The sequence below is a fragment of the Thermothielavioides terrestris genome, chromosome 2 (genome assembly GCF_000226115.1).
Source record: "Thermothielavioides terrestris NRRL 8126 chromosome 2, complete sequence".
Classification (NCBI taxonomy): Eukaryota; Fungi; Ascomycota; class Sordariomycetes; order Sordariales; family Chaetomiaceae; genus Thermothielavioides; species Thermothielavioides terrestris.
This window is the reverse complement of record NC_016458.1, coordinates 211,020-235,761: the sequence shown is the minus strand read 5'-3', so window position 1 is coordinate 235,761 and position 24,742 is coordinate 211,020. Positions and strand designations below refer to the sequence as shown.

General features: G+C 59.4%; 11 protein-coding genes and 1 non-coding gene across 12 annotated transcripts; 5 read left to right on the top strand and 7 right to left on the bottom strand.

Annotated features, from left to right (window-relative positions):
- Nucleotides 1-822: 822 nt before the first annotated feature.
- Nucleotides 823-2,086, bottom strand: THITE_2169795 (uncharacterized protein). The gene is given in 2 exon segments (XM_003651157.1): nt 823-882; nt 899-2,086. The coding sequence occupies 1 exon segment, from the start codon at nt 1,669-1,671 to the stop codon at nt 1,351-1,353; it is 321 nt and encodes a 106-aa protein (XP_003651205.1). The 5' UTR covers nt 1,672-2,086; the 3' UTR covers nt 823-882; nt 899-1,350.
- A 2,774-nt stretch (nt 2,087-4,860) lies between these two features.
- Nucleotides 4,861-5,754, bottom strand: THITE_2111223 (uncharacterized protein). Its single transcript, XM_003651156.1, has one exon. The coding sequence runs from the start codon at nt 5,535-5,537 to the stop codon at nt 5,142-5,144; it is 396 nt and encodes a 131-aa protein (XP_003651204.1). The 5' UTR covers nt 5,538-5,754; the 3' UTR covers nt 4,861-5,141.
- A 292-nt stretch (nt 5,755-6,046) lies between these two features.
- On the top strand, nt 6,047-7,706 carry THITE_2111221 (uncharacterized protein). The gene is made up of 2 exons (XM_003651155.1): nt 6,047-6,680; nt 6,756-7,706. The coding sequence occupies exons 1-2, from the start codon at nt 6,444-6,446 to the stop codon at nt 7,692-7,694; spliced, it is 1,176 nt and encodes a 391-aa protein (XP_003651203.1). The 5' UTR covers nt 6,047-6,443; the 3' UTR covers nt 7,695-7,706.
- Nucleotides 7,707-8,190: 484 nt separating this feature from the next.
- THITE_2111218 (uncharacterized protein) lies at nt 8,191-9,619 on the bottom strand. Its single transcript, XM_003651154.1, has 2 exons — nt 8,871-9,619; nt 8,191-8,797 (listed from the first exon to the last, which is right to left on the bottom strand). The coding sequence occupies exons 1-2, from the start codon at nt 9,478-9,480 to the stop codon at nt 8,313-8,315; spliced, it is 1,095 nt and encodes a 364-aa protein (XP_003651202.1). The 5' UTR covers nt 9,481-9,619; the 3' UTR covers nt 8,191-8,312.
- A 554-nt stretch (nt 9,620-10,173) lies between these two features.
- Nucleotides 10,174-11,543, top strand: THITE_2111216 (uncharacterized protein). Its single transcript, XM_003651153.1, has 4 exons — nt 10,174-10,420; nt 10,492-10,521; nt 10,628-10,678; nt 10,736-11,543. The coding sequence occupies exons 1-4, from the start codon at nt 10,372-10,374 to the stop codon at nt 10,786-10,788; spliced, it is 183 nt and encodes a 60-aa protein (XP_003651201.1). The 5' UTR covers nt 10,174-10,371; the 3' UTR covers nt 10,789-11,543.
- Nucleotides 11,544-11,751: 208 nt separating this feature from the next.
- THITE_37820 (uncharacterized protein) lies at nt 11,752-12,955 on the top strand (the record flags this gene model as incomplete). Its single annotated transcript, XM_003651152.1, has 3 exons — nt 11,752-11,884; nt 12,138-12,463; nt 12,524-12,955. 3 exons carry the CDS (start codon nt 11,752-11,754, stop codon nt 12,953-12,955), a joined length of 891 nt encoding a protein of 296 aa, XP_003651200.1.
- A 133-nt stretch (nt 12,956-13,088) lies between these two features.
- THITE_120177 (uncharacterized protein) lies at nt 13,089-13,835 on the bottom strand (the record flags this gene model as incomplete). Its single annotated transcript, XM_003651151.1, has 2 exons — nt 13,089-13,445; nt 13,575-13,835. The coding sequence occupies 2 exons, from the start codon at nt 13,833-13,835 to the stop codon at nt 13,089-13,091; spliced, it is 618 nt and encodes a 205-aa protein (XP_003651199.1).
- Nucleotides 13,836-16,230: 2,395 nt separating this feature from the next.
- THITE_2020004 (uncharacterized protein) lies at nt 16,231-17,072 on the bottom strand (the record flags this gene model as incomplete). The annotated part of the gene is made up of 2 exons (XM_003651150.1): nt 16,231-16,837; nt 16,903-17,072. Coding segments are annotated over 2 exons (777 nt in total), but the record flags the coding sequence as incomplete, so codon positions are not given.
- Nucleotides 17,073-18,785: 1,713 nt separating this feature from the next.
- On the bottom strand, nt 18,786-19,731 carry THITE_2111208 (uncharacterized protein). Its single transcript, XM_003651149.1, has 2 exons — nt 19,626-19,731; nt 18,786-19,519 (listed from the first exon to the last, which is right to left on the bottom strand). Coding segments are annotated over exons 1-2 (309 nt in total). The 5' UTR covers nt 19,628-19,731; the 3' UTR covers nt 18,786-19,212.
- A 1,574-nt stretch (nt 19,732-21,305) lies between these two features.
- On the top strand, nt 21,306-22,251 carry THITE_2111207 (uncharacterized protein). The gene has a single exon (XM_003651148.1). It carries the CDS (start codon nt 21,335-21,337, stop codon nt 22,025-22,027), a length of 693 nt encoding a protein of 230 aa, XP_003651196.1. The 5' UTR covers nt 21,306-21,334; the 3' UTR covers nt 22,028-22,251.
- Nucleotides 22,252-23,117: 866 nt separating this feature from the next.
- THITE_t81 lies at nt 23,118-23,196 on the top strand. The gene has a single exon. It is a non-coding gene; the product is annotated as a tRNA-Thr (tRNA).
- Nucleotides 23,197-23,533: 337 nt separating this feature from the next.
- On the bottom strand, nt 23,534-24,178 carry THITE_2086349 (uncharacterized protein; the record flags this gene model as incomplete). Its single annotated transcript, XM_003651147.1, has 3 exons — nt 23,534-23,635; nt 23,694-23,932; nt 24,157-24,178. 3 exons carry the CDS (start codon nt 24,176-24,178, stop codon nt 23,534-23,536), a joined length of 363 nt encoding a protein of 120 aa, XP_003651195.1.
- Nucleotides 24,179-24,742: the final 564 nt, after the last annotated feature.

The following is a 24,742-nucleotide window of genomic DNA, read 5'->3' as shown; positions in this document are numbered from 1 at the left end:
CCAGCGCATGAAGCTTCCAGGGGTGTGGATCACGGATTCACGGACGGGAGGTGAGACGAGACGGTTTGGGAAGGGGGTAACGGAATACCCGAGGTCTCGAATCTCGAGTCTCAGATCCCGGGGTCTGGGGAAGGAAATGCATTCACATTCCAGGAGGGTGGGATGTGTAGACCAAATGTAGAAGGGCGTTGTTGGTTGCTAGCGGCACGCACATCGCCGATTGCATGTTGGACATCCGACTAGACAAACACGCGCTACGGTGAGGTGAGTTGGTGACAAGTTCCAGTTCAGGTTCGGTTGGTTGTTTGCTGTGTGTGGCACACGCCAATCTCCCCATTGGAATTGAGATGGTTGGCCAAAGAAGTCTAACATCACTCAGGACTTTTATATTCCGAGGCGTAGAAGGACAAGTTGAACGCTGCCTGCAGTGGGAGCGGATACAGCTCAAATAAGCCACTGCATCCGGCAGCAACAAGTAGAAAGGGGTATCGACCAAGATTGAGTGTATAGAAGACTAAGGTTCAAGGCAATGAAAAAAAAAGGTAGAAAGGCATATCGTCCCCTTGCGCCTCATCCATCTCATTCCCTCGTAAAGTCTTCATCAATCGCGCCGAGAAGTGAAACCAGACCCCGACCCTGCCATCTATCGTCTCCGTATTCGCAAAGTCAAGATCTGTCCCACATCAGCCCCCCAAGAAGGTAATAGGTAATAGAGTCCAGCCGGCGAACTGCCACGTGCGTATACCCAAGATCTTCCCCGTGAAGATAGCAGATAAATAAGCCCCAGAGGGATGTTGAGATGAAAGCTGAACGGCGGGGAAGAGAAGATGGCAAAGGGTATCAAGGTTGAGGATGAGCCGCAAGCGGCAAAAGGGGAAGATCCTGGGTTGAGGCGGCTTGTCCGTGCGAGTGGTTCGCCGGAAGAACGAAGAAGAAACAAAGCCAAAGGCAGAGAGATTCGGTCAAGGTCGCGTGGAATCCCCCGAGGCTGTCAATGGCGCGCGGGCCTGCCTGCCGTCGAGAACCGGAAACGCAAGAACGAAGTGTCGCGCGACCATCGAGGTGCCAACGATGGTCTCGTCAGATTGGTGGCGGGAGAGTCGTTGCAAAGGGCGGCCATATCTCAGAACCAGTTGGAGGAGCCAACCGGTCCGGTCGAATCAAGAATGCCTCGGTCTGACAAAGGAAAGAATTGGTGTGATGCTCGCATCGAAGAATTCGGGCTAGCAATGAGCCAGGCTGCGTCGCTCCCGGCGTCTCCATCCCGGTTGGTTTGGAAGGGCCCGTGCGGACCACAAATCTCATCCCCATTCGCACTCCCGATCGACCGCAGAAGCCCACGGCGACGGCTTACAGGAGCGCAGCAGCAATGACGCCCGCCACAGCAGCCGCCGCGACATGGGCAGCGGCGCCGAGGGCTGGCCCCGCGGCGTTCGGGGTGGGGCTGATGGACGCGCCAGCGCCAGTGGCGCTGGGCTGCGTCAGAGTCGTTGAAGGGGCAGAAGGGGCAGTCGGGTGGAAGCTGGTCGTGTTGCTGGGAACGGTCACGACGGCGCGCTGCAGCGTGAGGGTCTTGGTGATGGTCACGGTGCTGGTGGAAGTCGTCGTCACCTCTTGCGCGACCGCCGCGAGCGGCAAAAGGAGGGCGGTGAAAATCGTCGGCAGATGCATCTTGCCGCAGGTGAAGCGGACCCGTGTAGCAGGATAGCGTGAGAGGGAGAGGTCAAAGGCCTGCGTCGCAGGCGTATTGAGGCGTTGAAGAAGAGGTGAAGTTGAAGATGGCCGGCACCGCGTCGGGTTGGAGACGGGCCACAGCCGATGGGATAACGATGTGGGTGATCGTTCAGCTCACAGGGTGAAGCGTTCGCTGATGGTTTTGCTGTTCGCAAATGACGCCCGTTGCAAAGCCGAGAGTGAAAGATGTTCTCGTTGATGAGTCCACGATATAGCAGCGCGTCAGAGATAAAAGAATGACAGACTGAATACGTCGAGTATTCAGGGTCGGATGAAGTGCTCCAAGGGGTAGACTTTGCCAACGAAGCCTGTGCGTGAGCGAGCGGAAGGGGGTGCGCCTGGGTCTAAAAAGGGACGGACCTGGAGGGAGGAATGAGAGAAGCCCTTGATGTCTGGGGTCCCCGCCCGAAGGCGCAAATTGCGATTTTTGGGCTGCCAAGGGTCGTCGTTAAAGAGGTCCCGCCAAGACTAATTTCGGAGACTGCCGCGTACAAGTAATTACAAATCGCCAAGGGTAAGCGGGGCCGCCACGACTTTGAACATCATCAATGCAAAATCGCAAAGACTCGCAACAACACAACTTTACAATACCTCAACCAAATCGAAAAAAAAGAAAACGAGGATAACCCGTACCCTAACTATAACCTGTATCCTAACCTTAATCTAAATCCTAACTAGCGGGGGGCTAGCGCCGCCCCCCGTACCCCTAGCGAACTAACCCTTGGCGATAGTGCAAACCCCATAGCGATCTTGGCGATATACTGACGGTGTAAAAACATTGCCGACAATTGGCCAAAATTAGTCTTGGCGGGACCTCTTTAACGTCTACCCTGCTAAGCACCCAAGAAGACCACAACAAAAACAGCCCTGTGCCGGCTGCAAAACACTGGTCCGTACCTGGCGCTTTTCCCGTTGGGGAATAGCGTTGAAGGGGTCCCATCGGTACCTTGCGTCTTGTGGAGCGAAGGGTGCTGGGACCCACTTTGCACACCACTCGATTCCAATTGGGTCGTGGTTATAGAGGTCCCGCTAAGACTAATTTCGGAGGTTGCCGCTTACAAGTATTTACAATCGCCACGGGGTAAGCGGGGCCGCGACGACTTAGAGCAACATCAACAATGCAAGATCGCGAAGACTCGTAGCAACAACTTCGCGAAACCTCAACCAAATCGAAAAAAAAAGAAAACGAAGTCAACCCGTATCCTAACCTTGACCCGTACCCTAACCTTAACCCGAATCCTAACTAGCGGGGGGCTAGCGCCGTCCCCCGTACCCCCGGCGAACTAATCCCTTGGCGATAGAGCAAACGCCTTGGCGATCGGGGTTGTGTAAAAACGTTGTAAAAACATTGCCGACAATTGGCCGAAATTAGTCTTGGCGGGACCTCTATAACCTCCAGCTCCAATTGCCTGTGTGGGCGGCAAGAGCAAGACTGTCGGCGAGGAAGTCGCGGTCGTGAGAACGGCCTCGAGCCATGGCTCTCGCTCATTGGGCTGCCGCCCAGACGGCGACCTGAAAACGGTCAAACAAAGCAGCCGTTTCAGTGGCTTCAGAGAGTTTCAGCGGGAGATTGCAGGCAGCGGTTTCGGGTCAAGCGCCGTGCTTTGAATGTAACCTCGAATTATTTCGCGCTTTGCCAGATGAAGTACACTACTAGGTAGCTTAGTGTGAGGTAGTGAACCGTCCCGTGCAGTCAGCATATCCGTTGACAGATCCTCCGTTCCTTACACTAGTCTGGTACCTACCTACCTAGCTGTATTCCGTACTTTACGCTCTGTGTGCCTGAGCGGCTTCCGGTCCTGTCGTCCGTTGCCACAGCCTTCATTCTCAACACTGAACCTCGAGGACAGATAATCCATCACAATGCCAGAGAGACCCTCAAAGCTTCCGAGGCTGCTTCTGAGCTTCGCCTGCCTGGAGTTAGTGAAGAGCGGGAAGGTTGATCTTCCAAGTCGCTCGGCGCGACGGAGCGGTGGCAGAGACGGCGGCAAGTTGCGAAATTTCGGGCAATTTGTGACGTGGCTGATGATTGGCGTGGCTCCATGACGTGCCGCCCTGCCCCCAGGGGGTGAACAACATGAGCTTACGGAGTCGCGCACTTGAGATCCCCCCCCATCACTGCACTAGCGCATTCCGGGGTAGTTAGTGTACAACACTCATCGGCTGCCGGCGAACTCTCTGACGATCATGGTCAATGCCTCCTCAGGGATGCTTTCGAGACAGCCCTTTTTTGTTGGGTCCCCTTCACGACTCCCACATCAGTGAGTCCGGATACCTCCCTTGGGAATCATTATCATGCATCCCGTCATCCTGTGGCGAGCGTGACCACACGGCTCGGTACCCTGGATGGTGCCATGGGTCGCGGTGTTGATGCTACCTGGAAGCGTGGCACCGACACTCAGTTTCCGGCCGGTCTCAATGCAGGCATCTCGCTTAGCTACCTATTTCCAGCGTATGGTGCATGTCGAGGATCCAAGGGATGCGTTACGCCTCTGAGGGGCTGACCTCGTGCCCTGCCGTTCCACATGGCCTCTCAATAAACGTGCCACAACAACCCGCTAGAAAACGTCTAAAGGCGTCTTGCTGCGTGCTCCCGGTTGGACAAACGATAAGTGCTTCAATTAGCGTCTGGCTCGGCGAGGTTTCTGTTCTGTGCGGCGCTGGATAGAGTGGTGATGCACTTGATTCACTCCTTTGCCCCGGCGAGGCCGCAGCCGGCGAAACGGGTCGTGATTAACTCATTTTCCGTCCCGCTGTGATCCTCTGCTTCGCTTCTCCTTCAGCCTGTTTCCGCGTGTTGAGATGATCTGGTGCCACATGGGCCAGCAAGCCTGGTGTGGACCGAGCTCAGTTCAAAGCGCGCTGCGTTTCAGGTGCAACGGGCGCTTAAGCTGGCTTCAACAACCACCGGAAAGAGCCTGGAAACTCTCCCATGCTTGGTTGCTGAATTGCTCTGAATTTAATCTGGTGGACAACCCAACGAGAGACGCATCACTGAACCGTCTACATACGGAGTAAGATCGCTGGCGAACGCCAGTCGAACATCCCATCCGTTTAGAGGCGGAAGGTTGGCGCCTCTGTGTGTCGTGCGGTCCCATTAAGAATGCGATTCGGCCCGGGAAGAAAACAGAACAAAAGGAAAAGAGCAGAACCCAGGAAAGGGGAATGCGCCCGATTCTTTTATTAGCAACTATACTGCATATTCCCTACACCAAGCGGGTAGCAGACGAGTGATGGAAGAAAGCAGGTCCGCCCATGAAGTCCCAGATATCTCCCGCCCTTCCATTTTTTGTACCAAACGCCGACAACCATGCAGAGCCATCCTTGAATCGTCCCAAAAAGCAGTTCCCCAACCCGGTATCACCACGCACAGTAACCTTCTACCAATCGTGACTCAGTACCCCCCATCACGACGCCCAGCGGATTCCGACCTCGACGCAGCTCACATTTCTCACCCGCACCTGGTCCTCCCCGTCACCGTCCTCATCCCCAGCGACAACGTCGTCCACGGCCTGCAGCGTCCTCGTCCGCACCAGCACCAGCAGGTCGCGCTCCCTGGTGAAGAACCCGCCCACCTCCACGGCCCTGGCGATCGCCTTCCCCGTCGCGACCAGCACCACATCGTCCAGCGCATCCTCCGCCGCCGCGCCATTCCCGCCGGCACCACCACCAGTACCAGCACCAGGAGCAGAAGCAGCGGCTTTCACCGCCGCCACGCGCGCCGCAAGCGGCAGCCGCTTGGTGGACGCCTGCGCCTGCGTCCTCTTCTCGAGCGCCTTGCGCACGCGCCTGACCAGGCTCATGAAGCTGGCGCCGGAGGAGACCTTGATCACGGCGGTGTGGGAGGCGCGCGGGGGCGGGCGGTAGCCGTCTGGGTCGAACGACGGTGCGGCGGCGGCGGCGGCGGCGGCGTTGGCTCGGCTGGAGGCGGGTGAGGGACAGGGGAGGGGGCGTTTTTGGATGCGCGAGCCTGGAAGGAGGGGGGAGTCGGCGGGTTAGATACTAACTCGGTGGTGGGAGAAACGGAGGGTGTCAATAAGACTGGCAAACCTTTGGGAATTGGAGGTAGTTTCGTTTCTGGGCGATTGCGCAATGGGGTGGGACGAGGCCCCTCGTCGGCTGTTGTCGCCGCCGAGGCCATGATGGGACTCTTAAAGCTCAAGCAATGCTGACTCCGCCCAGTCCCAAGTGCCAGCGGATTGAAGCAGTAGAGTAGAGGGGGGAAAAAAGTCCAATTCAGCTATCCGTGCGGCAGCATGGCGCTGCTCAGGAGTCTGAAGCCGTGCGAACGATGAATTAAACTGGAGTTTGATCTGAAAGTTCAGATAAGCGGCATGGTGGGGTGCTGAAGTTGCATACAGGAGATGCCAAGATCTGGGGCGGCCACCGCTTGCCTGTTTCAGTGGCTGGACATGCAAGCTCTCTCCACTGAACGTCGCTGAACATCGTCATGGCATCTGCAGGGCCTAGCAAGGCATCACTTTCTGCCGAAGCCACCTAGGAGACCGTTGACCATCCAAAAAGGCGGTAATATGGATGCCTGCCCGACGCGCAGGCGACAGCGATAGTCCGGACACATCACCATGGCCGTGGAGATCTGGCCACGCATTGCGCCCGAGCAGCTTAAAGTGGCAATCGAGTCCGCTGAGGTATGCACGCACATTTCATTCTGTGGTTGTGCTGTTCCGTCGCCAACCCCCTCCGTCGAGATGGATGCGTCCTGGGTGCTAATAGGGTCTTCGCCTGCGCCGCCGGAACAGAAACGCGAGCTCGACTGGCTCATCGAAGAGCTCCACGAGACCCTCACCAATGTCAGGCACGGGCTCGAAGACTGCTATGCGCTGCTCGCGCCCGTAGACCCGGGGAGCACGCTGGTGCTCAGCACGCCGAGGAACGAGATCGTCAAGGGGCACATCACGCGCGTAGGGACACGGATCGTCAAGGGGGTCAGTTCTCGCCCCTACATCCCCTTCGTCCTTCGTCCTTTGCCCTTGCCTTGCTGACGCTTTCCCTCTCCCTAGACAATCCACCTGCGCCTGCGCACACTCCCCCACCAGACCCTGACGATCAACCCCGACCATCCAATCCATCTCGCTCCTCTCACCGCCCTCCATGCCCTTCTAACCCACTCCATCGACCTCCTCAACCTCACTTTCTCCTACGCCTACCCGGACTCCGATGCGCCCGCGACCCCGAGCTCCCTGCTCGGCTCCCTTCCCCCGCCACAATTCCTCTCCGCCCAGCTCCGCCTGCTCTCCCAAACCCTGGCCGAAGCCTCCAGCCTCCTCAAGGGCGCGCCGCTGCCCACTGCGGATCCGACCTGGACAACCCGCTCTGCCGCGCCGTCCCACTTCCTCCCGCCGCTGGCCCACCCCACGCCCTCGTCCTCGAACCCATCCCTGAGCTTCCACCTCAGCATCCAAGACAGCTGCCTCGTCCTCTGGCTGCGGACGCTCGAGCCGGCCTCGGCGCCCGTCAACTTCGGCACCAAGCTCGCGCTGGCGATCGGCACGGCGCGCCGGCTCGAGCACGACGAGACCGAGAAGGTCTTTGGCTACTGCTGCGACGGCGACGACGGCGGCGATGACCACCATACCACCACCTCCACCGCTTCCGGCAGTGTCACAGCGCAACCAGGGCCAGCCCACAGCCCAGGCCCGGCACCTTCCCTATTCCCGCCCGCACAAGCACCGGCACTGGCACCGACAATCCCCCTCTCCGGGACGCGCGACAGCAACAACAAGAACAACAAGAATACCAGCAGCAGCAGGAAAAATATAATTGAGGTCTTCGTGCGCGAAAAAGTCCGCGTCGAGACCGCCGACCCAAGCCTGCTCTCGCTCTCAGCCAAGCTAACCGCGCTGGGCCACACGCTGGCGGTGGCGCGGCGCAACCTGGCGGCCGTCATGGGCGAGGAGTGGGGGGAGCCGGGCGAGGACGGGGAGCAGCCGATGGATTAGCGATCGCGGGGGAAGGGTTCGAAGTCAAGGCCAGAGTATCATAATACAGGTTGAACATCGCGGGCGGGGCGGGGTTGGAGAGCGGAGGATTGGAGATCCCAGCATGCGGAGGAGAAGGGGAAGCAAGTTGATGGGAAGGGGGCCGGGGAGGAGGCCGCTACTGCGCCCGCGACGCTGCCGGTAGAGCACTGCAGCGGAGATAGCAAGGCGGCGCTCGGGATGCGCGGGGCGGGACAGGATGGCGGTGGAGATGGTCGTCGTCGTCGGCGCCGTGAGCGATATCCATATTGGCTGCTGGAGTTGGATTTTTTGATGGGTGGGTTGGCCTGCTGTTTTAGGCCTCGCTTGTGTTGACGCATCAAGACACAAATACATATTCAAGACGGCACGCTTATCACAGTGCAGTGTCTTAGCCAGTTTGTATATTGCAGAGATACCCCGATGGCTACAACAAAGGAGATAACGCCTGTGGTTGTGCTAGAACACTTCCGGAGCTGGTAATGGAGAAGATCGACCGCCACGAGAAAACAGAATGCAAGACGGCACTGCTATCCTTGGTATACATGGCCACCCGGCAACGCTCACGCCAGCAAAGGACGCCCGCCGAGCCATACCCGCCTAAGCCACCGGCGACCACGGCATGGGCACCAAGATCCGGCTCTTCATCTCCTGGATCAGCGGCACCGTCTTGTGCACCGTCTCGGCCCAGCCCTCGATGCTCCAGCTCTTCTCGCGGCGGATCTTGCGCTCCTCGAGGTCGGCAAACTGCCACAGGTGGTGCACTGTGTTGAGGTCGCCGATCTGGACGAACCAGGCGCCGACGCCCTCCATGACCTCGCGCCGCGCCTTGAGCCCGCGCCGCCAGTGCGTCTCCCACTCGAGCAAGTTGCCCGGGTGCAGCGTGTACGAGCGCAGCTCGAACAGGCCGCCCAGCTTGCGCGGCGGCGTCGTCGGCCAGAAGCTGAACTCTTGCATGAGCGACGTGCGCTTGCTGCGGATCAGGCTGCGCAGCTTCTTATCGAAGTCGGGGAACTGCGGGTTGCGCGAGATGGTGTTGAGCGACGCGTGGAAGCCTTGGTAGCGCTGGTATTCCCAGATGTGGACTGCCAAAGGAGAAAACGCATTGTCAGCATTGACTGCCGAGGGGGTCGTCTCAGCAGCGAGGGCCGTACTCACCGAAGGTATCGCAGTCGCCCACCTCGGTCCGCCAGCTTCCGACCAGATGCACCTTATTCTCGGGCGAGCTCGCCACCCGCGGGTACCAGTTCCCGACGAGGTCGACATACTCGTCGACGCAATCGGGCTTCACCTCGTGGAACTCGATCGAGTGCACGTACTTGCCGCGCGCGAGCACCTGGCTGAAGCTCGCCTCGATCTGGGCGTCCAGCTCGCGGCCCTCCTTGGTGCCGTAGATGAGGTTCGTTAGGGGTCCCGCCTTGCGCGGGGGCTCCTTCTCAGCGGCACGTGCCGCGTTTCCTGTACCGGCGGTGGCAGTGCTCAGCGATCCCAGGCCCTGGGCCGTGGAGGAAGAGTAGGAGCTAGAGAATGAAGGGGACGAAGACGAGGCAAACCCACTGGCTTCCCGCTGCTTCTGCGCCTCCACAAGCTGCGCCCGGAACGTCTTCTGCCGGCTGTTGAAGGTCTCGTGCTGGTCCGGCTGGATATCGCCCAGGGAGGGGGTACGGTCGCTCCGGGACGCAGCGGAGGCTGTAAACGTCCTTATCGTCGGCGCCTGCGCCTGCCGGGCAGCGCCCAAGGCGGTGCGAGAGACGCGTTGCGAGAGCATGATTTTGGCGGCAGGGTGTTCAGAGGGAGGTGTGTTCGCGGACGACCGGCAATTCGTTTATCTCCAGAAAATGAGGGGAAGGCAAAACGGCCCGGCCAGCAAATGTGCGGTAGCGCGGGGTGTTCGTCCCAACGGGTAACGAGACTCAATTGCAATGAAACAAAGAACTCAAGGTGGTTCGACAGGTGGCACGATACGGTGTCGGAAGAAGATGAGCAGAAGGCACCAGAGACGCAAAACGCAGCAGCAGCACGGCAGAAGACGTTCAGGTGTAAGGTATGCCGAGCAACTTCGGACGGCGGCAACCGGAGGACAGCGCGCAGGAAGGCACAGCAAGCGGGAAGCTCGATTGGGTATCAAGCGGCAGATGGAAGGAAGGAGAGAAGACGAAGAGGAGGGCGGCGATGCAGGTTAATTGGATGAAGCAAGCGGGTGCTACGACGCAGCCAAGTTCACCCCGCACTTTGGAAGGACGGTTGAGATGCGAAGTGCAGCAGGAGCTCCTCGGCGTTGTTGCTGCATGCTGCTCAGCTTGGCCCCAAGTCAGCTGCACGAAGCAGCCAGGGTCCCAGGCGCCGCTGGTCTGCTGAATCAGAAGGGAAAATGCGGGGAAGATGATGTCACACAGTCAGCCCAGGGTCCGAGCTCCGCCCTGCCAAGTTGGAGAATCATTCTACCGCTCCGAAGCGCGAGACCCACCCAAGCATGCAAGCACATTGGTCAGTTCGTTGACCTGAGGCCTGAAACACAAGGCTCCAACATTTTCCTCGGCTGCGGTTGGCGCAAGCTTCGGAAGCAGGGACAGCGAAAAACGCTCGCTTTCTGACCGGACAACTCTCCATCGAAATCCAGCCCGAACCTCCGTCGCGACCGCCAGAGGATACAGCCACGATGTCTTGGTTCGGTGTCACCCCGCTCAAGAAGTTCCCGACGCCAGTGTGTACGTCAATTGAGTGGCCCGTGCCGTGACCGACCTTGCTGTCGTCCCTGGCTGACATTTCCTGGCTGCAGTGCGTCCCATGGCTCCCTTCTTGGCTGCCGGTATGCCTTGACCCTGAGCCTCCTCTTGTTACTGCCGCAGCATGCTCGGTGTTTCCGCGAGCGAAGATTGTCGATACAGATCACGACAGCTAACGGACCGGTCCAGCCGTGGTCATCGCCTACGGCGTCAACGCGGCCCAGAACGCCATGATGCAGTGTACGCCCGCAAGTCGTTGACCCCTCGGTCTTGATCCGAACTGACCGCATGATGCAGCTGAGGAGTTCAAAAACGACCCCCGGAACCCGAACCTCAAGGCGGCGCACTGAGCGGAGGACGCGGGCGGCGAAGGTGTGGTGCAGACGAGAGCAGCGACGACGCGGCATTTTCCCTGAGCGATATCCCCGAAGAGTTGTCCGACAGGCGGACCTGTACCATAGAGCTACAGCCAACGTCAACTGAGCTGTTGATTCCGGCCGGCCGTGCAATGAGGCGTGTGCAAGAGGTGGTCTTGGTGTGGTCCGGAGGCTCGTCCGCGTATGCTGGCGTTGCTGTGCCAAAAGACACGGAACTTGCTCTGCCCGCTTACCGACGATCATAACATGTGTTTGCAGAGACAACAGTCCGCAGCGTTTGCCAGTTAACATGCTGATCTCAGCGTGTTATCGGCATCCACCATCATTTCCCCGTTGATGTGGATGTTTTCGCTCCTGGCATAGATCGACCGACCCATTGCTGGGCGCCCGCATGGAGGGGGTCGTCTTGACACTCGCCGATATGTTGGGAATCAGTAGAGGTTACATTTGTTAGAGTGTATTTGCTCTCAGCTGTCTGGATTCGGGCTCGTCACTGCAGATGGTTGGTTGGGGGAGGGGCCAGTGGGGGGACGAGACGCTCCTTGGTGCCGGCATCTGATGTGCCCTGTCCACGGGCTGCCCTCAGCCCTCAGCCCTCAGCCCTGCCAGAGTAGTGTATTATTTGCTTGCAGAACCTCTACCGCAATCCATTGATAAAAATACTCTTACCAGTCCTTGCAATGGTTTTATTCGGCATGCCCTTCCTGCTACTAGCGGCGGCCCCACAGGGCTCCGATTTCCAAGCTTAAAGGCTGAAACGGACTAACCTCCCGGCAGTGACTCGCCTCGCCGAACTCAAGTTCATTCAATGGGACCTCTTTAAGCAACAACCATCATCTCATGCTGGTGCTTCGAATAGGAGCAGCCAGGTCCCAGTTGCGCACCCACACATTCCGCCTTACCTACTGTCTTGCAAGAGCTCACTTCAACGTCAACATGGGCGACAACGCCGCCGCATCGGACCCTCCTTCAGGGACCGACTCACCTGCGCAGCGGGCCACGCCTCGTATGACTCCCAAGAGCAGCGCCGCCAACAACAAAAGAGTCGTCAGGATCCTCATGCTCCATGGTAAACCTCCCTTCTCCCTTCATCTTTTCCTCGCTCATTATTTATTCCGCCGTTTAACACCCGCCTCATCCTTCTCCCCCCTCTTACCCCTCCGGCTCCCCTCACCCCGTCTTAAGCCCAGATAAAACGAGCCAACCCCATCAACAAACCCCAACCCCCCACAACAATGAACAATGAACCCCCCGAAGACAAGACTAGGGAACGGCCAACAATGCCCTGCCGGCTGGCTGACCATGTTATCACGAAAAAAAAGGCTTCACCCAGTCCGGCCCGCTCTTCCGCGCCAAGACGCGCGCGCTCGAGAAGCTGCTGGCCAAGGCGCTCGCGCCCGCCGGCCTGGTCCCCGCCCTGCTGTACCCGACCGCGCCGAACCGGCTGTCGCCGCGCGACGTGCCGGGGTACCAGCCTCCTCCGCTTGGGCCTTCGACTGGCGCTGTTGCTGGGGAGGAAGGTGATGGTGGTGATGGAGACGAAGGCGAGATGGATGCCTGGGCGTGGTTCCGCCGGGACGATGCCAGCGGGCGGTATAGGTTCTTGGAAGAGGGCATGGTGCGGGTGGCGGAGGCGGTCAGGGATGGTGTGGTCGGCGAGGAGGGCGGGGCAGGGGCAGGAACGGGGACTGGGGAGGAGGGCGGGCAGAGCGGTGGGATCGACGGGGTGATTGGGTTCAGCCAGGGCGGGTGCATGGCCGCGATGCTGGCGTCGGCGATGGAGGAGGGGCGGGCGGTCGGCGCGCCGGAGCATGAGCGGTGGGTGAGCGCCGTGCGGGCGGCGAACGGTGGCCGGCCGCTCAAGTTTGCCGTCATCTACAGCGGGTTCTACGCCGTGCCCGAGGACTTGGCATGGCTGTACAAGCCGCCGATCAGGACGCCGACGCTGCATTTTCTGGGGAGTTTGGATACCGTCGTGGACGAGAGCCGCAGCCAGGGCTTGGTCGAGCGGTGCCAGGACCCCGTGGTGCTCACGCATCCCGGCGGCCACTACGTGCCAATCAGCAAGGAGTGGGCGATGCCCCTGGCCGGGTTCATCAAGAAGTGTGTTGAGAGCGCGGGCGACGGAACAAAGCTATAGCGGCCTACCCGGTCTCGGTCTCGGATGATCCGGCGCAACTCTCTGCAACCGACTTCGGCATTCCCCAGATGATACACACATAGACCGACGGATAGACTATAGATCCCAAATCTAAGAGTTCCGTCCCCCGCTTTTAGGTATTCCTCGACGTCTCCGTCGCGCTCTCCGGCGGCACCAGGTTCTGGTCCGCCCCCTGGTCCGGCACCGACTCGGGCGACTCGTAGTACTCGCCCTTGAACTGGCTACCCCGGCTCCCCTGCGCCGGCACCTCCCGCCCGCTCTCGGCCGGGAGGCCCACGTTGGCCTTGGCAGCGAGCCGGCCCTGCTCCGAGACGTCGCCCTGCTTCGCCGGCTCCCGGCCGCGCCCGCCGAGCGCCTGGTCGGCCGGCAGCAGGTCCGGCCGGTCGGCCCGCACAGTCTCCCCCTCGAGCTGCCGCGGGTCCTTGCCCCAGCCCTTGACTGTGGCCTCGTCGATCTTGCCCGAGCTGTGCTGGTAGATGTGGGCTGTCTTGTCTTCGGGGCCGCCCGCGCCCTCGTAGGCTGATCCGCGGAGGAAGCTGAATTACCGCTCAAGTCAGTTGGTCTCCAGCAGGGGGGTTTTTTTAGAACACGAGAGGACTGACCGTCCACGCTCATCCACGTCACCGCCCTCGTCAGCGGGGATCGGGCGGTCGTAGCTCCGGTTCGTTACGAGGTTTTCGCCGACCTTGACGGTGGCACCGGGGAACTTCCTCTCGACCGTTTCATTGACGCCGTAGTCCTCGAGCCCCGGGACCCGTCCCTTGCCCGTACCCGTCTTGGACTGATACGTGTTGAGGTCACGCTCCGCCTGCTGGGCGATGTCGCTGAGCTGTTCTTTTCCTGGGCCGCGTTCCGACATGTTGATCGTTTGATGGAAGTGCTCTGTGGGTGGCTTTTACAAGTTGGATAGTTCAGCTGTGATCGAGCCCAGCTTAAAACTCGCAGCTCGAGACCTCAAAAAACGGTCTGGATGACAGTTTAAATATCTTGAGTCGCGATCCGTTACGTATTGGCTGCCCCAGGAGTCGATGTCGTCATGTTGCTTGTTAGCTCATGACGGGAACAAGGGAGACGCAGCAGCACCTGTCACAGCGATCTGCGGTTACTGCGGTATCCAGCTCCCCCACTTATTCAACCTGATAGGAAGTCATTGACATTAGTGTAGCAATACATCCATGTTCTCTCTTCCGTGCTGCCTTGGGCACAATGTCCGTCCATGTAGTCGTAGTGTGGATCTCCGGCTTGCCATCCCCCTTGCATCATCACATCAGCCAAGAACTGGCTTGTCATGCGAGAGACTTCTCTTGCTGTCCATTTGCAGCTTGGAAGGCCCATCTCTGTTTATTCATCATCAGCCAGGTACCGGGCTGAATATCGCTCTCGGCACAGCCGGGACCATGGCCGTTTGGACAAACGGGAATTGGTGCTTAACACATATGCGAGTCTGTATGTTACAAGGCTGTTGTTGAGGTGCTCTGCGGTTACTTTCTGTCAAGTCTCTGAGTTGAGACCAGAACCAGCGGAGGTGGAAAACTGGAAGGATATGTAGGGGTTCTCAGTGACATGCCAAGGTTCGCCTTGATAGCAGTTCGAGCGCGTTACGCGCAATCTCCTCGGTCGACCGGCTTGACTTCCCCGTACGCCTGGGCAGCAATTCAAAACGATTCCCCCCGGTCTGCCTCAAGAATGTCCAGTCCACTTCCATCCGCATTGAGCATCCTTCATAGTGCTCAGGTCTCGGTTGTTACCCATACTCGGATAGCCCCTAAAATCCCCTTTTCTCCTCTGCGCCAACCATCAACATACACGCCCAAGATTGAGACGTGGCTGCCTTGCCGGAACGGGAGGCCGAGGTGTTACGTGACCGCTACCTGAGGTCTACCAAACGGCCTGATGAGTTACGGCCGAAACCGGCATCCAGCCGGCCTCCGCTAAAGCGAGCTTGTCAACTCAAAGCTCCCGTTGCCAGCTACGTTGTGCTCTCTGGGGCGGTTTATTGGCGGCATGGCTCTATCCGGCCCTGGGCATCCCGCATGTCACACCTCCTGGACCCGGAGACAGCTGTCCTGCAGCGTCAACGCCTTCACGTTCCGGAATCACATGCCTGCCCTGCAGACCCATGTTAGCCAGGTTTTGAACGACGAGGCAGGGTAAGTTTACTCTCAGGTTGATGGATCTGGCTGCGAGACTTGGCAGTTTATGAGATGTTATGGACTCGCATTGAATCTGATCCTGAACGATATCTCAGCACCATGAAATATAGAGATTGCAGCTCAAAGAGCGATTGAGAGCTGGACCCGTTCGCAAGCGCCAGATCAACGCCTCGTTCCACCGGTCTCCTAGTTCTGTGGCTTATCCCTCCATCAGCAACCGCTGAACAACTCCACGCTTGATATCTTCCTGTAGTAACCCGCCGTCGCCCAACATAGTCAGAATTCCATGATCATGTCCTGCTTACTGGGTTCCATATCTCCAATCAACCTCACCTTGCCCTTCCTTTCTTCCGCCCGGCCCGTCAGCCTCAGCTCGCTCTCGGCGATGCCCAGCCTGGACTGCGCCTCCACCCTGGCCTCCTGGATCTCGTTCGCCTCGGCATCCAGCCCGTCCGACCGCAGCCGCGACTCGACCAGCAGCGACGTCTGCAGCCAGAACAGATCCCTCGGCGAGTCGAGGATCCGCCGACGGTACCACGCCGCCTTTTCCCTCTCGCCGCAGTGCTCGGCGATGGCCGCCCGGAAATAGTTCGCGCTAAACACCAGATACCGATCGAGATAATCCCACTGCGTCACGGGCACGCCAACGCACCCCTTTTTCCCCTCAATCCGCGCCGCAACGCCGGTGAGCATCTCCTCGGCGCGGCGCGCGGTGCCGGGCGTGAACAGCGGCAGGAACATGCGCACGAGCAGGTGCTCGAGCTCGAGGATGCGGCTGGTGGTGGCGAAGGCGCCGCGGCGCGCCAGCGACGCGCGCACCGCCTCGCCGAAGTCGTCCAGCAGGCCCCGCGCCATGCCGTGCCCCGGGTCCACCAGCGTCACGTAGCCGCGCTTGAGGTGGATCGTCACGTCGTCGTGCGCCCCGCGCACCCGGCTCACGCAGTCGATCCAGAGCGTCCAGGCGCGCGAGACGAACGCGTCCAGCAGCTGCCAGCAGGGGCCCGCCGCGGTGGCGAGGCGGGTATGATCTGCGCTGTTGCTGCTGCTGGTGGCGGTGGCTTGCCGGGAGAGCCGGTGCAGCGAGGCGGCGATCTTGGTGATGGGGTGCCCCGGCAGCTTGATGCTGGTGAACTGGTGCAGGTAGCGCGCGAAGATGGTTAGCATGTCGGACCAGCCCAGGGTCAGCACGAGCTGGGGCACGGCGAGGCAGCAGTCCCAGAGCGCCTCGACCTCGAGCGCGGACTCGACGGCCGCCTCGATGCCCAGGAACGCGCGGCGCAGCAGCTCGCCGCCGAGCTGGGCCCGGCCGTGCACGAAGTGCTCCTGCGCAGCGCGGACGTGCTGGAGAACCGACTGGCGTTGCGGCCGCAGTAGGTGGCCCGCGTCGTCCGTCTTCCAGGGGGTCTCGCGTTCTGACCAGTGCAGGATGAGGGCGGCGTACGCGCTCAGGGTGGACTCGACTTGGCAATCCTCATCGCCAAAGTACTGGAGATGGTGGTGCTGGGACAGAGGGGCGAGTTGCAACATGCGTGCTCCGATCCCGCTCCGCCCAGGTATGTATACCCGGCGATCTGGCGTCTCCAACCTGGATCGGGCACTTTTGCCTTTGGTGCTCCTCGACTTCGACGGTTTGATTGCACTGTGCTTGCCTGTTTTGTTGTACTTTGTCCACTTCCACTTTGCAAACTGGCCCTTGTACATCCTCGCGCTGGGCCTCAGGTTAAGACTTGAAGGAACGGCTTCTGTTCCACTTGGCTCGTGAACATGACTTACGTGGCCTTGAACTTGTGCTTCTTCAACATGATCTCAATTACTTCGTTCAGAATCAAATTCTGATCCATGTAGAGCTTGCGGATGATCGGCTTTTTGGACTCCCAGTCGGCAGCGCTTGTCGGCACCATGGGCCTCTCTGGGGCCGGCTCGGTGGCCGAGGCGGCGTCTTCGTCATGTTCAAGCACAGTCACAGACGTATCTGCCTCAGTCTTTGTGACGATCGATTCCGTGGCTTCGGACAGCTCGGACAATTTTGGGAGGCCATGAAGCGATGTGTCTGTGGCTGACATGCAACTTGAGAGGCTTAGAACCGGTTCCATGAATCGAAGTTTGGCCGGATGCTTGGGGCTGGGAATCTGAGGAGTGCGGGATATTCTGGCCAAGTACGCTTGACGGTTGCTGCTTGGGTCAGGCAGGGAGAAGAGTCCGGACACGAGCGACATTGCTGTTAAAGGTTGGCTTGAGTATGGATGGACTGTCGGTGGCGGGATCTGGTCGGTGATCCCTCTCCGTGGTCAAGGCGAGACCATTTAAGATGGGAAGACAACAACCACAACACCTGGTTTTGTGCTTGATTTGAAGAGTAGTCTGTGCCACCTGGGATGGGAACCCGCATGGCAGCCGCCCGGTGAATTGCGTCTGCAGCCTCCCTGATCCCACGCTTGCATCGCCCGCAGTCACTCCTCGCTTTGGCCGGCGGGCCGTCACTCGCGGGTGGCGCTTCCTGTCCGCTGTCGCCTCCCTCCTTTGGCTCGCATGCAACTTCGGCCGTTGCACCGATGCCATGCCAGCACACAACGCCGTCCAGGTCAGCATCTGAAACACGTCCTCCGTGCCACCATCGTCGAATTAGATCCATCTCAACCGCTTTGGATTCGGCCATGTCCCCAGAAACGTGTCGCTTATGGGTCTCTTGGCATTGGACAGGAGGAGACAAGGCCTCAGCAGACTCAGAAACACTCCTCGGCTCTCGGATGGCCGGCGGTCGGCGCCATCGTTGCGTACAGACACTTAAACGTGGTATGTGGGCAACCATCAAGATGGTCCCAAGTCCCACGGTGTTGGGAGACCGAGGCCGCAGCAACCCTAACTTTGGTCCTAATCAGTGACTGCTTCTGTCGCGGCTATCAAATTGATTCTTCTCACTAGAGACGGCAACTGACTTGTAAAAATCGGAGAGACAGTCAGGACGTTACCTACATATTGACATCCATTGGGGCCTCGTGCTCGGCGGAAATCAGACTGGAAATAGGACCTAAAGAGGACCTAGATGCCGAGGAATAACCTTGCATCAGAACCCGCATCGCTTCCCAGCGCCGTGTAACGGTCCTAAGTTTCGTCTCTGTGCTGCGTAACAGCCACTTGGTGCATCTGCCGGAGAGAGGGAACAGGAGTGCTGACATGTCTTACATGTATTCAACGGCTCGCCTGTGTCGTTGTGCGGCTCAGGCAATTTTCGTCATTTCCAGTGTGCGCGACTACCTTAGGGAGGCCTAAGACTGGGCCGGCGATCAGCGACTTTCCGCCGAGCTATGGAAGCAGCGCACTGCCCGGGAAGCACCCTTCGGCCGAGAATCCAGGCAGCACCTTGCATCTCCTGCTCGCTCGCTTTTAGAACAAACTGATTGGACGTCGCTCCTTCCGTCCGAGAAGAAACTGCCCCTGAATGGTGCCTGCCTGTAACCCGGTCCACGGTTTCGCAGGCAGATGGCCTGCCCGAGCAAATTTGCTCCGAGGCCTGATAAAACTCGTCCTCTCTTCACTTTCGCTTATCTCAGCCCTCAGACCTCTTTCATTGCGTTCTCTGTTTTTGGAGGTCCATGCCCAGGCCTGCCAAGACGTAATCCCATACTAGTTTGTATGTAACGCTGTCCGCTAGACCCTTTTGAGAACCTGGCCCACTTTTTGCAGAGAACGCCTTTGAAAGAGGTCTGAGAGCAAAATTCGAGATCTGGGCCGATCGAGTCACGGTTTTGTATGGGAGCCGACAAAAAGTGCCTCAATCACTCGCCAATATCTCCACCACCACGCATCGCATCGCCAAGGCGATTACAGTCTGAAGATCGCCATTGACAGGCGATTCTAATGAGCCTACTTTCATCTGCGTAGATGCAGTATCTTCCTGATCGGCTGCCTCCAACGTAAATTCGCGATCGAGTCACGGCTTTTGATCCGGTCGATGACCCCCCCTCAACTTCCACAACAATGCGTCAAACTTGGTCAAATTTGACACCAACGATGTGCTCATCCAGGCGATCCTCAGAGACTGTTTTTCCTCTCTTTGATCCAACTGTATTGCCGAACGGTAGCTCAGAGGGTGTAGAAAATGGCCTGTAACGAGCTTGATCGCGGGTATCCTGGGCTTGCGGGCATCCTCCTGGCCAACGCGGGCATCTTCCTGGGTTCGCGGGCATCCTGGCCAACGCGGGCATCCTGGCCAACGCAGGCATCCTGGGTTCGCGGGCATCTTCCTGGGTTCGCGGGCATCTTCCTGGGTTCGCGGGCATCCTGGCCAACGCGGGCATCCTGGGTTCGCGGGCATCCTGGCCAACGCGGGCATCCTGGCCAACGCAGGCATCCTGGCCAACGCAGGCATCCTGGGTTCGCGGGCATCTTCCTGGGTTTGCGGGCATCCTGGCCAACGCGGGCATCTTCCTGGGCACCGTTAGAAAGCGTATTATCTGGCTATTGTGGATCAACTTACGGCTTGTTAAAACACCTACATTTGATGGTGTGGTGGCCGTCGGTGCAATGCGCCCTGCAATTTGCGTGCGTTGATCGGGCCCAATCCCGAACTTTGCACTCAGACCAGTATGGGCTCAAATTGCAATGGGCGCTCTGATTGGCTGTAGGCAGTATAGTGGGGCAGTGTTGCAGGCTAAGCCGGTTGAGGCCCGCGCAGCGAGCCAATACAGCCCAATACTGGTCTGAGGTCTGAGATAACACTTTCGCAGCTGCTTTGGCCAGGAGCGACCGGACGGCCAAGGCCACCAAGAACATGGCGAAAGTATTCCGCTGTTTCTCTCCATCATATTGCCATGCTTTGGGCCGACGTCCTCCAGGCGCACGAAGTCGCTCGGAGGAGCGAACTAGGATGCCGCGGCTCGCACAATGCGAACTCCTGATCTCCAATTCGGACGTGTCCTCTCACACCAGACCACGGACGATATTCGACGGACACCGGGCTTGACCATGTGCGACTCGGCCCAGTCCGTGATCTGAGAACCCATGCTCCCACTTCCGGTTTCGAGGCGAACCTTGGCGCAATCCCCCAATGCATCGCACTCCACGCTGACAGGCGATCCAGCTAGCCCGTTCGTTTGATATCATCTCGGAGTTATATTATCTCGGTCCGACATCTTGATTACCGACTCGTTACCCAAGCCATCCCCCCAGCCTCTGCAGCCGTCCGGACCTTCCCGGCCCAGTCTCCTGGCCGACCCTCCAGCACACAGGCCCTTCCCGGCACCGTCTCGGCCGGAAGATCAGTCCCTTGCTGGACTGCACTGAGCGCTGCAGCTGTTCGTTCCGGGTCCTCGGGTGGCCATCGCACCAGACTCGCCTGCTATCCGCGACGCATGTGGCCGATCTAGTTCCCGAGATGAACATGATGCATGTACAGTACCTGGGTTCTCGTCAACGGTGCCTGGATCCGGGCAGGCTAGCCTGTCTGACGGCGCACGCGGGAGATGGGATCCGATGCCGTGCGACAAACCTCGCCGCCACTGTTGTCCAATGACGGAACCCGCAGGGCCCCGGATGGACCGGGATGGCAAAAGCAGGGGTGAGTAAAGGCTCAGGACCCTCGGCGCCTTCATGAGCTCCGGCTGCTGGCTTGCAAGGCCTGTTTTCTAGCCATAACAAGGTGGCCACGATCGCGTGGTATACCTGGCTCGTGGGCGGCGAGATCCCGTCCCAACGCCTTCACAGCTACACGTTCGGCCTTGTCATAACGGGAGGGTTTTTGATTTCTAAGAGCGCATTGAACATATACGAGTGTCTTTTAGCTGCTCTGTTGGACTCGAGGAACCAAGCCACCCCTGGTGTCCTGTCCTCTCCTCCGCTGAGCTTGCCTAGTCAGCCAGCGCCCGCCAATTGTTTGCTCGGTCTTCCTCGGAAGTAGTCGAAACCCAACTTGATTAGCGTCGATTTCGATTTGAATCTCGTTGCCTTCCAGTCATTGCCTGGGTATCTTACCCAGCTTGGTACGAGGACGGGAAGTAGGGAGGCGGCGCATGCGGCAGGGCTCAGAAATGACTAACCTAATCCTCTTACTCTCTACGGACCGTTCCCCACACTGATTGATCCAGGCATCTTATTTGCCCCATTCCAGCCCGGGACAACCGCGAGCCGTCCGCAAGCTTCTTTACCGTGTTTATTATTCTTTTTCTTTTCCTTTTTGGTCTAATTTATTCAAGGCCCACTAAACCCCATGTCGGCGTGCTCCATCCTCCGGCTTCCCGACGAGGTGCTGGAGGAGGTGATCCATGGGGCGGCAGCATGGTCCGACGACGCCGAGAACTACGGCTTCTATGAGCTCTATGCCGGCCGGGCGGCCCTGGCGCGGGTGTGCCGCCGCTTCCACGTGCTCGCGCAGCCGATCCTGTACTCGTGCATCGCCCTCGGACCGGTCCATCCGCGCGTCGAGGGCGAGCGCGGCGACGCTGCGGCCATCCAGCTGGGCAACAGCATCGCGCGGCTGCTGAGAACGGTCCAGGAGAACCCGCGACTAGCGCGGCTGTGCGTCGAGCTGGTGATTGACGTCGAGGCCTGCTTTGAGCACCTCAATGTCCTGTGCACGCTTATCGCCAGCCTCTCCAGGACCCGCTCGCTGCGCATCCGCCACGGCTTCAAGGAGGTCGAATTCACCGCGACCTGGGCCTGCCTGTCGGCCGCGCTGGCCAACATGCGCGACCTGGAGCACCTGGCCTTCACGGCGGGGCGCAGGCCCATGAATATGCAGCATGTAGTCGCGATGCTGCGGACGACCCTCACGGTGGAGCGCTACCCCGGCATCAAGGAGCTGGAGCTGGTCGGCGTCAACCGGTCTGTGCTGCCTGTCCGGATCGAGCTATGGGTACTACTGCTCATTCCGGTTATGCAGGCGAAAAAAACAACACAATAAATACTGACACCGTGCTGCCCAGGGCCAAAAACCGTCACAGCGCGCGCCCTTCACCAAGCTCACGCTCAGCGACTACCACGAGGAGTCCCAGACGATCCGGCAGTTACTGAGCGCCCCGGCGCGGCTGGAGCACTTCACCTACCGCGGCATCCGCCGGTTCGGCTACCACCCGCTGGACCTGCGCACGCTGTGGTCGTACCTGGTGCCGCACGCGCCGACGCTCGAGACGCTGCGCGTCGGCAGCCTGTCGCACCAGGTGCCCGGCGTCGCGGTGCTGACGGGCAGCAGCATGAACATGCTGGCGGGCATCGACTTCGCGCCGTTCGAGCGCCTGCGGTCGCTCAGCCTGTCGTACTGGGCGACGGGCGTCGACGACGGCGGGGCGGCGGCCGGCGCCAGCAGCCTGCTCGCGCCGCGGCTCGAGCGTTTCGAGTGGGTCTTCGACAGCGACGACGGCCGGGCGCTGTACCTGGACCACTTCGGCCGGCGGGAGGCCGACTTCCTGCGGCGGCTGGCGCGCACCGCGGCCGAGCGCGCCGTGCCGCTGCGCCGCATCGCCGTCGTCTACTCGCCCGCCGCCGTCTTCCCGCTGAAGGTCAACCTGCTGAGCGACATGCGCCTGGACGCACCACCGAGCACGGCGGACGAGCTGGCGTACCCGTGGGATCGGCTGGACGGGGTGGCCGCCGAGGTCCGCGGGCTGGGCGTCGAGCTGACGTACAACCGGCCGTCGGTTACGAGGGACCAGTTCGAGGAAGCGGCGCGAGCCTACCGCGAGGCGGTAGCGCCAAGGGGGCAAGCCCAGGCGGGAGGGGTTGGTGGAAGAAGGATCGAGGATATGTCTGGCTCCGATGCGCGGGGCTGAACGATAGATACGGAAGCGGAAAGTGGCCGTCGAGGACCGCCACTGTTGGTCTAGCTTTAGTCCTCCCTTAGCGCACCACGCCCTTGCAACAACAGGACAACTTTTCAGGGGCCTTGATCTTGCAGAAGCGAAAAGTGTAACAGTCCATCCACTACCAAGAAGTGTCAAGCTCCACTCGCGAAAAATGCCTCAAAATGCCACCTAATAACCGTGGCTTTCAACCCGGCCCGAATAGCTCAGTGGTAGAGCGTATCACTCGTACTTGAACATGATAAGGTCTGCGGTTCGATCCCGCATTTGGGCATTGGTCAGGGAATGGCCCCAAACCTTCTCTTTTCTCCTAGAGAAGGCTTGCAGCTGCTTTTTGCTCTGCATTTCCTGATTTGTCCCTGTTTCGTCTCCTTGTGCCATCCGATCCCCCGGCCCTGGGTTACCCTGCGCCTAGGTAGACTCTTTTCAAGGAAACAGTGTCACTCAATCCATCCAAGCCGTTTTAAAGCGCGTAAGAAGAGCAAGCAAGAAATGTAAGTTGTATCCAGTCCATGTTTTCATCGAGCCCAGAATTCGCGCGTTCTTTTTTCCAAGAGTAGTCTTTCCCAAACACTCCTTGCCCTCCATTCTCATTCCTCACCTGCCGCAGCTTACTCCGTCTTGGCCGCCTCGGTCCGCGGCCCCGGCTTGTTCGCTGTGACGGCCACATAGCGCCAATGCTTCTGGTGCAGGAAGGCCCCTGCGTCGGCCACCTGTGTTGACAAAGAAGCGCTCCATCCGCAGCAGCCGGTGAAGAAATAGGTAGGGCACGATGGCCGACGAAGAGCAGCCGCAGCATCGGCAGGATGTGCTGGGCGAGTAGTCCTTAACCTTCACGTCGAGGAACTCGGTCTCCCAGCGCATCGAGGCGTGCTTGTTGACGAACTGCATCTGCTCGGCAACGGAGGGCGAGACGTGCTCCTCGACGAGGAGCGTGTGGTCATACTGGCTGATTTGCGGGCCGGAGCAGCCCACACTGCCGCACTCGGATACGCGCGTGTTGCCGGGATCTAGCAGTCATGTTGGTCGGGTATGTTTGCTGTGTAAGTCGCGGCTCACAAGGAGGGGGGAAGGGGGGAACACCTGCAACGACGAGTGTCAGGCTCTCTACTGAGGCTTGCAGGAGCCGAGATTTCTACTTCGTATTGATGGCTCAAGAAAATAGTTGTCTCAGTTGCCGGCGTTGGCTGAGAGGCCTGCAGATGAGCGTGCCTCATGCCGCCAGCCAATCGACCCCTGTCAACGGGAGGCGACATGCTTGGGGCTGGGCGGCGACACAGCTTCTGCCTTTGTTGACGCAGCCACAGTCTCATACTGTGTCTTCTCTTGCAGACCGCAAGGAGGTGAACGTGATCGTGGCTGCGACTGGGAAACCATTTCCCACGCGTACGTGCATAACGCCGAACGGCATGGGCTCGGCTTCAGGAAGGGCACATCAACCAAATTGGGGAGTTTGTGGGGTGAGTTCGACGTTATAGGGAGGAAGCTACGATACTTTGGACTCCGTTCCTAGTCTCAGCGAGGCAAGTTCCCAGTCGTCGGTGAGCAGAGCGGCAATCCGGCGGCGTTTCAGCCTCCCATCATCGCAACCGCATGTCCCTGAAGAAGGTTGCAGATTTCGCAGCCCTACCCAGACAAAGACATGAAAGACATGATGCCTTGCGTTTTCCCGAACGTTATACTGCGAGTGGGGATAGAGCTCAATGATAAATCCATGGTTATGGCCGCTCTGCTCCCCTCCCCCGATTCCACTGTCATCCGCGCCTGTCTGTCGGTGGTGTCATGATTCAACACCTGTGGTGCTTTGATCATTGAAGTGA

What these genes read in the sequence shown, in the direction of transcription:
- THITE_2111223 (XM_003651156.1), bottom strand. Translation starts at nt 5,537, where the DNA reads ATGAGCCTGGTCAGGCGCGTGCGCAAGGCGCTCGAGAAGAGGACGCAG.
- THITE_2111216 (XM_003651153.1), top strand. Translation starts at nt 10,372, where the DNA reads ATGTCTTGGTTCGGTGTCACCCCGCTCAAGAAGTTCCCGACGCCAGTG. An exon ending in GAAGTTCCCGACGCCAGTGT is followed by an intron (nt 10,421 to 10,491) that starts GTACGTCAATTG and finishes TCCTGGCTGCAG; the next exon opens with TGCGTCCCATGGCTCCCTTC. An exon ending in GGCTCCCTTCTTGGCTGCCG is followed by an intron (nt 10,522 to 10,627) that starts GTATGCCTTGAC and finishes GGACCGGTCCAG; the next exon opens with CCGTGGTCATCGCCTACGGC.
- THITE_2169795 (XM_003651157.1), bottom strand. Translation starts at nt 1,671, where the DNA reads ATGCATCTGCCGACGATTTTCACCGCCCTCCTTTTGCCGCTCGCGGCG.
- THITE_2111207 (XM_003651148.1), top strand. Translation starts at nt 21,335, where the DNA reads ATGTCGGCGTGCTCCATCCTCCGGCTTCCCGACGAGGTGCTGGAGGAG.
- THITE_2111221 (XM_003651155.1), top strand. Translation starts at nt 6,444, where the DNA reads ATGGATGCGTCCTGGGTGCTAATAGGGTCTTCGCCTGCGCCGCCGGAA. An exon ending in GGACACGGATCGTCAAGGGG is followed by an intron (nt 6,681 to 6,755) that starts GTCAGTTCTCGC and finishes CCCTCTCCCTAG; the next exon opens with ACAATCCACCTGCGCCTGCG.
- THITE_2111218 (XM_003651154.1), bottom strand. Translation starts at nt 9,480, where the DNA reads ATGCTCTCGCAACGCGTCTCTCGCACCGCCTTGGGCGCTGCCCGGCAG. An exon ending in GGGCGACTGCGATACCTTCG is followed by an intron (nt 8,798 to 8,870) that starts GTGAGTACGGCC and finishes CTCCTTTGGCAG; the next exon opens with TCCACATCTGGGAATACCAG.